Here is a 10545-nt window from a genome sequence, read left to right as displayed (position 1 = left end):
CTCGGACTGTCAAAGCTTCCTGTCTGGTCTCACTCCATCTCCACAGTTCAGGTGCTTCTCACTTGTCACCCTGCAAAGATGCTGGATGAGGCAGTAGGACTTGGTGTAGTGACAGTGCTGGGTGTCTTGGAGCAAGGTAAGGCTGTGGTTGGAGATCCAAGGAAATCTCAGTGTCTAGGATGTAATCTGACTACTCTTTAGGTTCAGGTTTGTTATTTTCCTGTATCCATTTTGCCGTTTTATAAAGTTGAGACAAGTATTTCCATCCAGATGCAAATATTTTATCTATTTTTATCCTGCTGCTTTTTCTGGGATAGTATAAAGGAAAGCCTTCTACAGTCCAAGAGGTCTATAGAGAAGATTTAACTTTGACCTTTTGTTTGCTTTAATGAAGCATATTTGCTTTCATTATTAAGAGTAAACTTTGTTTTGAAGAACCTCACAGTCCTCACTGAGGATGTTCCCACAGGTGTATGGAATGGGTCCAATAGGAACAAGGATATGTTATGACTCAGACCTTTTGAAAAATCAGCCACTGTATGTAAATCAGTGTGATAATAATAATAATGATGTTGGTGTTTTTTTGTATGCAGCCTATTTCTCCTTGCAAGTAATTTACGCCAGGAGGAAGTACAGTGTCTCTCCGCCCACCACCAGCGGCCCGCCAGAGTTCGAGCGGATCTTCAGAGCTCAGTCAGTACCTTGTTCGCCTGTGTGTGTTTCATTGGGGAAACTACACCTGCCTGTGTAGCTGTATTGACAATAAAAATGTCTAAAAAAAATTTTAAAAACCCAGTTAAAATGCCAGGGTTTTAAAACACCATATGATCTTAATTTCTAAAGAACTTTGATAAAACCTTATATTCACAAAGTGCTACATAGCAAGTAAAACAAAGGCCAAAACAGACAGTTTAAAACAAAAAATAAATTTAAAGGAAATAAAAAAGGGGAAAAAACAATCCTCTCAGGAAGTACAAAACACATTTGCAAATAAATGAAAGGAGAATCAATGTTTCTTGAAAATAAAATAAATGATAACAGACAAATAGAGAAAAAAAGATGAGGGCCCAGCACTGAGCCCTGTGGGACACCTGTAGACTCAGTATTATATACAGCTTTAAAATCAGATTGAAAGATCTCTAAAACTACATGGTCCTCTTAAAAGACATGACTTACTTGTTAATTGATAAATAATGAAAACCAGAAATAAAAGGAAGTTTAGAAATATGTCCTTAATTTGAAAATTATTAGTTTAGAGCATGTTTTTTTATTATTAGCAAAGGCTCAATTACTGTCTATTTAAGGTCTGTAGGAACAACCCCAGAGGACAGGATGCTATTTAGAAGTGACTGAATGTTAAGGAAGGTGTTGTTGAAAGAGCGGCAGAAGGAAAACATCGTATAAAGGACCAGGAGAAAGAATAGTTTTCTGCAATAAAACAGGCTCAACTAGTGGGAGAGCTCAGGGCACTGTTAGAGGAACACAGTGAGGACACTGACCTCACTGTCAGATCCCTCACTGGAAGGAATGTTTCATCTGTTTTAGAAAAAGCTTGGACACAGATAGACTTTAGTAAATGAAGAACCATGTCAATACTTTCAAATGAATTAGAGGTCTTGTGACAAAGTGCTTTACTGATCAATAGATGTTTTTTTTTTTTTATTATTCCGGTCAACTTTCTGGTAAGACATCCAGTTTCCTTTTAAAATGTCATTTCACACTGGAAGTTTATCTTTCTTCCGTCTGTGCTTAGCTCTGCGGGCACAATAAATATAATAAGGACTTCTTAAATGTGTTTTCTAATTTGTTAGCTGAAATTATACCAAAATATAATCACTTTCGTTTTGTTTTGGACTTTAATAATTATGTGTGCTATCCCGATAAGCTGATTGCAAAATAATTTTTAAATCATGCAGATTCCAGGTGGTTTGATTAAGTCATGGTTTAGGTATGGTCTTTACTTGCCTGATTTTAAAATTGGGCCACAAAGTTTGTCACATTCGTCATATATACTGTATGGATTTAGGAAAGCTGTAATTTTGATTAAAAGCATCAAAAAAAGCATTTTAGGGGAGGGATTAACTTTTCCAGATAAAAGGGAAATTTCAAACAATACGGTCTTATACTCTGACCAAACCACATAACAAAGCTCTAAGCTAAGAATGTGTTGACTATATGTAAATACCAGTTCTAATGTGCAAATATTTGTGTGGGCTTGGAGAAAGATGGTGATAAAATAATCTGCATGACTTTGCCATCGGCTTATTGGAAAAGCACACATGAATATTTAAGTCCACCACGACATGAAAGCGATTTTATTTTGGTATAATTGCTGCCAGCAAAATTATGAAACACTTTTAAGAAGTCCATATTGTATTTAGGGTGCCTGTAGATCACAGCATAGAGAACTGTGTGAAAACAAACCAGCTGAAACAAAAACAAAAAAATCCTGTTCCTTTATGTGACCTTTAACCTTGAAAGCTTAGTTTGAAAATTTATGGTTCAACCTGAACAAGGAAACTAAACCTCTTTTATCTTCATACAATAACCTAACATACCTCAGAAAATGGTGGAACAGACTGAGTCAGATAGAAAATATAAATGTTAATTTCTCATGTAAATGTTACAACTCATCAGCATAAAAACTGGGGGGTCTTTAGGCCACCAGCAGCTCAGCTTTTCTATGTGAACTGGGATGTACGATGAAAAGATATATAGAAACATTCATGCACACTTTTTTACACATTTAGCTTTTCAAAATTAGTTGCCATCACCATCTGTTAGCATAAAAGCTACACTCTGTGGGATACGCAGTGTTCAACTGCATCAGATTGTTTGGAACAGCTTAAAAGACTTGGAGCCGGTCTGGCTTTCAGGTGATCAAGTAATACTTGTTCGCTGTTCTATTAAGGTGCATGAAGATATAGCAGCAGTGTTTTCTGCTAGCGTGTCTTCCAACGGTGAAATGCAAAGCAGTGAAATAGTTGGTCTATTGATGCTACTCTGCAATAGCTTGGAAAAAATGGCTTTAATTGCAAATCAAGTTATTTTATTCAAATAAAACCAAATCACAGCAAAATGACCAATTCAATAAACAGGAGTACATCAAATCCAGAACAATCCACAACAGTCAAAAAATGTGATTCCCTTTAGATCAAACTATGGTACAACAGTTGGGTACAAATAAATTTAGTTGATGTCTGCCCATAAAACTCGTCTCCTGAGCATGTTGTGGTGACAGTGGGAAAGAAAGACTCCCTTAAATATGAACAAAAGAGCTGAACCAGTGTTGATATGTGTGAGGAAAATGCGGGAACCAACAGAGTTTTGAAAGGACAGGAAAAAGAACTACAGACAGACAAAGATACCAAACTTCGAGTAACAAGTAAGAAAAAGACCCCCAAAACTTCTTATTCAGCAGGGAGATACAGTTAAACACTAACACAATGGGGCAGAAAGAAATGTCAGACAGAAAATAAAGTTTAAAGTAAAATAAACAATGCAAAATAAGAGAATAGAAGGAGACTGTAGCAGAGTGAGGGGAAACGATTCTTGCCCTCCAGCAGTCTAAACCTATAGCAGCATAACTATAGAGATAGTGCAGGATAAGTGGAGATCAAAAACTAGTAAAGCTTTTTAGTTAGCAGCAGTTTTGGATACGGTACATAAGCAGGACGAATTGCTCTGCTGACTATTCTGAGTCTCTGCAGATCTATCACCTGCACGAAGATCTCCTGTAAAGTTGCTCTTTGCCCATAATTGAAAGCTCGCTGATGCTTCCTGGTGAGTTTATTGTCACAGCTCTAACCCTACTGCTTTTTATGCTGCAGAGCAAACTGTTCGGAGTATTTCCCCATCTTCATCACTGTAATGTGGACATCTGGAGTCTTCTTCAGCCAAGGTGAGGCCACGGCTGACGTGAGCATGGGTACACTCACTGAGAACAGATGACTCTAAGGCTGTATGTGTGTGTGATGCAGGGTTGTCCAGCATCTGCGGTTTGCTGTATCTATATGGACGCTTGCGTTACTTCTGGGGATACGCAGAGTCTGCACAGGGACGGTAGGATGAAAACCAGAAAAATTTAGTAATCTGCTGAGTTTTTGCACCTTAAAGGAAAATATTCTTACATAGCAAGAATATTTGATTTATTCTTTGGGCATTTTAATCTTAACTTTCTGTGAAGACTTGGCAGCAGATACTTTTCCTTAATAAAGGTGGTAGAGGAGTATAAATACCTGCTTCAAGCACTAAAGGACCTAAACTCCCTTATTTGTCCCTGTTGTCCTTTTTAAACTGGATCAGTTTAAAGCTGCACAGTGAAAGTCCCAGAGTTTTATAGCCCCTCTGGCATCATCTTGCAAAGGCTTAGTTCTTCTGACGTTTGGTGGTTTTAGTCTTTGAATTTATCATGAGACATGGATTTAATTATATTATCACATGTCTTAATTGAGGTGGGTATCAGGCTGATATCAGGCACTGGTTTTGGGCCAGAACAGATCTACTAGTGAGTCCATACCCCCCCGAGACCCAAAACCTCCCCCCCAATAAACTGTCCTCCTATTCCTTTATTTATGTGATTTCCTGTCAATCTAGGCCCAAATGAACACCTTACAATCTTTTATAACATGTATTATCTTTATTTTATAGCTTGTCCACTATAGTGGATAACGATTTAAGTATGAAATTGCAACTGAAGTTATTGAAAACTAAGAACTGACTTTTTCTGATTTTAGAATAACTAAATAATATAAAAAAAGTAATACATTTGAACAAAATGTAAATAATTTTTCATCATCTTCCACAGATTTTGTGAAATGGGAGCAGCAAACTAAAGCTCATACATGCTTAAACTAGTTATCCGTTCTCTCTCCGTATGGTTATTTCAATAGGTGATAACGATTTCCTTCTTAGTTAAGCATCTTACATTTGGTTATTTCTTTTCCAGTTTAGTATTTAGCTTTTAAATTAATCTTCTGCAACTAATTTACATTTCTAAATATGTAAGTCAACTTTAGCACAACACAGTCAACTTTATTCATATAGATCATAGATATAATTTCCCAGCAATAAAACTGTAGCTAGTAAAATGCTGAGTATAATGATATTCTAAGGAAAATCTTGATTTCCTATTCCTATTTCCTATCCTTTCAAACATCAAATGATTCCAATCTTCTGTGGTTTTGTAGCAGAATCCTGAAGGTTTTGTTGCTGATATACCAGAGATCCTGCAGAAGAGCCTGCAGCATTGTTTTTTTCTGAGCTCTTGCTCTCCAATTTCTGCTCTCTTCCAGACTGGCTCCGCTCTACTTCAGTGCCAAGGTTCTGTGGGTTCTGATCGGGTTCTCGGCTGTGGGTGTTTTCCTCTCATTCTGCCGGGTTTATTTGGATGTGGATCTGCTGCAGGTGCTCATCTCTGCCCTGTTCTGATCCAGAGGAGGAGGAAGTTTTACCTTTTTTTTTTCTATACCGCTGTTAAAAGATGCTGTAAAAATAAACCAAGTCAGAACCAATTAATTTCTCCACTAATGAGTAGTGTTGCACCAATACCAGTATCGGGCGGGGCCCCGATCCAGCACTAAAATGGTGGTATCGGTATCGGCGAGTACCAACAAATAGGGCACCGATACCATTTTTAGAGCCAAAAGTTTATTCAACTATTGTCACACATTCCAGGTAGGCAATAAAAAGTTCTACTGGATTCACTTTGTATTAGTCTTTTTCCTGCTTCACAAAGGTAGGCAGCAGCCTGACAAAGCCATGATGGCAATTATTATACATCCAAGTAGTATGCAGTTCTTCATATACACATACACATCAATTTCAAACGTATGGTATCGGTATTGGCCGATATGGCATCGGGCCAAAAAATGGCATTGGCGCAACAGTCAAGTTTGAGTGAAGTTCTGATCAGATCTGCAGGACCTTCAACATTGGAGTTAAATGATTAATGCCTGAATAAAGGAACTGAATCCAACCTGGAAGCAGTAACAAAGGCTGTTGTCAAACCTGCCTGAACTGACGGCAGGCTTTTCAAAATAATCAGGAGAATCTCTGAAACCTGTTAAGAAGCATGCCAAGAAGTTTTGGGTTTAATTTCCAGAGTGAATTATGAGGTTAAAGTTTGAAACTGGAAAAAGGTTTAGATACAGATCACATGTTGAACTTAGCAGCTCTAAAGTCCAAAGATGGATGGCTAAAGTATTTGTTCAGGCAGTTCACAGAATCCAGATGTCCCGGTTCTAAGACCAAGACAAATGTCCACATTTGGTTATTGATCTTGAAGTAAATAATTTTTTTACTTATTTAAAAAAAATGTTAGCATGTACACTGGAAAAAAATCAAAATCTAGATAAGTCATGTTTTTCTTAAAATAAGGGCATTTGTTCTTGGATTGAGGAGGTAAAAGAGATATTTTACCAATGGAACAAGACAATTTACATTTAAAATCAGAAAACACAATTGCATTGTTTTATTTCGAGTGCATATTATCTAATTACCGGTATCTTATTTCATTGGCAAGCTATCTCATTTTACCTACTCAAATTAAGAGTAAATACACTTAATTTAAGAAATTTTTACTTATTTCTAGATTGTTTTTCTGGTGTAGTATTGAGACTGAAACCTGGTTTCTCCAAACTTCCTTTAAAAAAAAAAGAAGAAGAAATCGAAGAATAATAATTTAAAAAAAAAAATCCTAAAAGACCTAAAGTCATCCTGGTCTCAAAAAGCTTTTTTACTTTGTTGGACCTTCTCAAACTGTTAAAATTAAATTTGGAATATCTATGCCGGTCCATATGAGCCACATTTTTTCAGTAGATTCTGAACCAAAGCAGCCATTTTAGATCTAAACTTTCTTTTTTAAATCCGCAGACAGTGTTTTGTAAATTTAGTCTGCTGGAAGTTGAATCTCTGGCTTCAGAAACACTGTTGGGTTTGGTTCATTTGCTTATACAGTAGTCATATAATCCCGTTGCTGCTTTGGTACCTGAATTAAAATAGCTTATAACAGGTGGGTGTAAACTTTGTACCATATGGGCAAGATGGTCAAAACAAAAACTCAGAGGCCAAAAAATAAATGAATAATATAAAACTAAAAAATCCTGATTGTGATCTGTTAAAATGAAAGCAAGAGCATGAAATATTCCATTTAGATAGATTATAGTAGCAAAAATGATTCATGAATTATTTTGCATTCAAAGTTTGATAAGAAAGTTTTTTCTATTTGAAAGAAAGCAATTCAGTTTGTAATCAATTAGAAACAAATCTAAAAAGTTAATCTCCCCTCAGCAATATGAACAGGATATTAGTCACTGTATCACAGAAAACACTTTGCTGTTTTTAGAGAAGTTTAGAAAATTTATTTAAAGCAGATCTAGCAGTAGGAAATCAGTAAAAGTATATTGGGAGATGTGGAGCAGATTGAAATATTAGCTTTAATTAATGTTCATTTAGTCAATAAGAACATTTCTTCAGTAATAATTTGCATGTGTATTATTCTAGAACTGCAAACCCAGGTAGGACTTTAGACGCCCCTGATCTTTTAAAAAACAGTATGTTTATTATAGAAACATTAACGCATTTATTGTGTTGAAAGCGTCATATTTAGCTTTTTGGTGTCTGCAGCCACTTTGAATGTGGAGCTCCAAGATGTTCTTATCTTTGGTCACCAGATGTCACCAAAGAACACTTGATAAAACGTTGAATGCTAAAAAATAAACCTTTTTTCAAAACCCTGGACTAAAGGATATCTATATTAAAGGGGGTGAAACAAATGCAGCAGATGTTTCAGCCTTAAACTGGTAATCTGACAGAGCAGCAATGGTTGTAGTTTTTATATAAAATGTAATTTTACACAATATAGCATTTTATAGGACCTCATAAGAAGTAATCTTACATTTTGTATAAAATCAAAGAATTTCTCCCTTCTTTCTCACCTGTAGTCCAAATGAAGAACCAACTCTGGGTTTATCAAGGAGCTGCTCAAAAGGTGCAGAAGAGTTTTTTTTCTCCAAAATCCTCCCTCAAACCTTTCCAGCTCTTTGAAAAGTTTTAAAACAAGACATTGGCATAATTGATCCTTATTAAAGCTCACCACCATATGTTTTATTTATTAAACAAGAGCCACTAATCACTACCATTACTTGGGAGTAGGTAGTACTTTAAATTACATTCCTCAGAGTCAATGTTTTTTCTTTGAAAAAGTTGAAAATGACAAAGATTTAATATAATGAAGCCGGAGGCGGTTTTATGTACACTGGGAAAAAACAGCCTGAATAGAAATGTATATTTCTAACAGGGTGCTCTGAGGTATACTTTTCTGAAGCCTCGCTATTCCCAATGTTTTAGATGTATCTCTGCTTCAGATTGGCTGATTTAGATGACTAGACCCCCAGCTTTAGAAAATTGTTGAAACCCATCAGAAAAACAAATGAACCATGAGGGATTATAGGCCCTGAGAACCTGAATATCTTCAGAATATCATCCAAACACACCTCTCAAGCAAAGTTTACTCAAAGCTGGTTGTCTGTTTCTAAACAAGTCCTCTTAAATCTGAGAAAAATAATATTTTCTTCATAGTTGTTAACAAGCAGAACTCTTTGATCTGCTGGGTTTGTGTTTGGCCTCCTGGTCAAATGTAAAGCGCTCACATCAACACTGGTTTCAACACACCAGAAACTGAAGAAAACTTGTTTCCATAGAAGTTTAATTTCAACATTCAACAAATCATCAGTTATAGTCACATAATCATGAATTTTAATCTACGACCTATACAGGTGAGTGGATACAGTTAATTTTAGTTACCGTTAATAACTAGAAGCTGAGGTTTGTTATTCTGTTCAAGATGAACCTTTATGATCAGGCAGGTAAAGGGGCACAGAGGGTGATGAGTTTGATTAAAAAAGGTCATTAAGTTTTGTTGCAGACTTAAAAAACAAACAAAAAAATGTAGTGAGGTGCTGAAGGTTGGAAGCAGATTTTGATGTAAACAAAATAACGTAGAAAATAAACAGTACAGTAGTTCCAAAATGGCCACCTTGTTATACCTCCTGTTAGCTCGCTAACTAGAAGCTGCTGGTGGTAAGTGAATCAGCATCCACCTGGTCTTTGGTTAAACACTGCAAGCTGTTGGGAGGGGGGGATCTTATGGGAAATACGGCTTTGCACCCAGAAAAAGTGGTCCACCACCAACTGTTTTTCTTTTTCTTTTTATGTAATAAAGTTTTAACTGAGTTTTAATCAACACAGAGCTCAGCTTCTTCAACAAAAAAAATTTGGAGAGGACAGCATGACCCCTCCAGGATGGAGTGGGACATGCATTGCCTTGGACCAAAACCCAGAACTGCATTTTTCTGCTCCTGTGACATCAGAAGGAGGAGCTACTGACTGAAGGCACTTTTTAATTTGGGCCAAGACAAGTGCAGGGTGGGAAGATAAAGCATGGATGACCTTCATTATTAAAAGCTTCAGTTCTGATCCAGAAGAACATAGATCTGATCCAGGGGAACCCTGCACTGACAGTCTGTCCAGACAGTAAAAGCAGGAACACTGCAGGTGGGTAAGAACACTTCTCAAAATAAAGCAGTTTCACATTCTTCTTTCTGCCGATCAGGGTCCTTAGGCACCTTTGAGGCGGCTTCTGCTTCATCAGCTAATTCACCAAATTTCACAGAACCACCCCCAGACAGAAGAACCCTTATTCCAGCATTGTTTCCTTTGGGACGGCCACAGCAGAGCCTCCATCGTATTTATGGAGGGAGGAGGAACCAACTCCTCTGCAAACATCTACTCCAGAAGATCCATAGCAGCCAGACTCAAAATCTTGCAGTAAAATATTTCAATTTCAGAAAGGCACAGAAAAAAGATTGTATTTCATCTATTAAGGCGAATGCGGATAGTTCTGCTCCTTAACACAGTGGTGTTGGAGAGCTGCAGCAGTGTTGGCTGAGCATGGAAGTGACCGCATGAAGCTGCAGCTCCACGCTGACCTGTTTCACACTAACTGATGGTCGGTGGAACAGCAGCAGCTGGATTTACTGATCCTGCAGGATATCAGGACAGAAAGTTCTAATTTAAAGCTGGTCAAAATCAGCAGGTCACCAGCAAACCCAGTTGATCTGTTTAACTATTTCCATTTCAGACTGAAACTCATACTTTATACCGATTCATCCACAGAGTGATTCAATTCAAGAGTTGGAAGAACAGAAACATAAACTATTAGCAAAAAGCTGAAAACTGCAGAAGAAACGAAGCACTGAGAGAAGTTTTAAACAGGTGAGAACGCAGTCCAGTGGAAGTATTCTCAGTTAGCGATGATTCTGGGATGCTGGTTATGCAAATACTGTAAAGAACGCGGACCAACTGGTCTGCTGGCCCACATCCTGGATCCAAAATCCATTTTTATTGGTCTAATGTTACATTCAAAGTAGCTTACAGAGTAAGTAGCTGCAAGCTAGAAATAGTGAGAAAACACAAACATATTCCTCTGCATTCAGAACCGGTCTACTGTAGGAGTTTCATTTTTTAAAAGTAAATTTTTTCATT

At 37.1% G+C, this 10545-nt stretch overlaps 1 protein-coding gene across 1 annotated transcript; it reads left to right on the top strand.

Annotated features, from left to right (window-relative positions):
* LOC107083789 (leukotriene C4 synthase-like) lies at window positions 1-5615 on the top strand. The gene is made up of 5 exons (XM_015373259.1): window positions 1-136; window positions 594-693; window positions 3831-3901; window positions 3981-4062; window positions 5295-5615. The coding sequence occupies exons 1-5, from the start codon at window positions 79-81 to the stop codon at window positions 5428-5430; spliced, it is 447 nt and encodes a 148-aa protein (XP_015228745.1). The 5' UTR covers window positions 1-78; the 3' UTR covers window positions 5431-5615.
* Window positions 5616-10545: the final 4930 nt, after the last annotated feature.

Source organism: Cyprinodon variegatus, unplaced genomic scaffold (genome assembly GCF_000732505.1).
Source record: "Cyprinodon variegatus isolate N-32 unplaced genomic scaffold, C_variegatus-1.0 Scaffold84, whole genome shotgun sequence".
Lineage (NCBI taxonomy): Eukaryota > Metazoa > Chordata > Actinopteri > Cyprinodontiformes > Cyprinodontidae > Cyprinodon > Cyprinodon variegatus.
The sequence above is the reverse complement of the archived record's forward strand: the minus strand, read 5'-3'. Positions and strand labels throughout refer to the sequence as shown.

Bases quoted from the DNA above. Each gene is read 5' to 3' on its own strand.
- LOC107083789 (XM_015373259.1), top strand. From the start codon at position 79: ATGCTGGATGAGGCAGTAGGACTTGGTGTAGTGACAGTGCTGGGTGTC. The intron at 694-3,830 runs GTCAGTACCTTG...TTTATGCTGCAG, and splicing joins GAGCGGATCTTCAGAGCTCA to AGCAAACTGTTCGGAGTATT. The intron at 3,902-3,980 runs GTGAGGCCACGG...TGTGTGATGCAG, and splicing joins TGGAGTCTTCTTCAGCCAAG to GGTTGTCCAGCATCTGCGGT.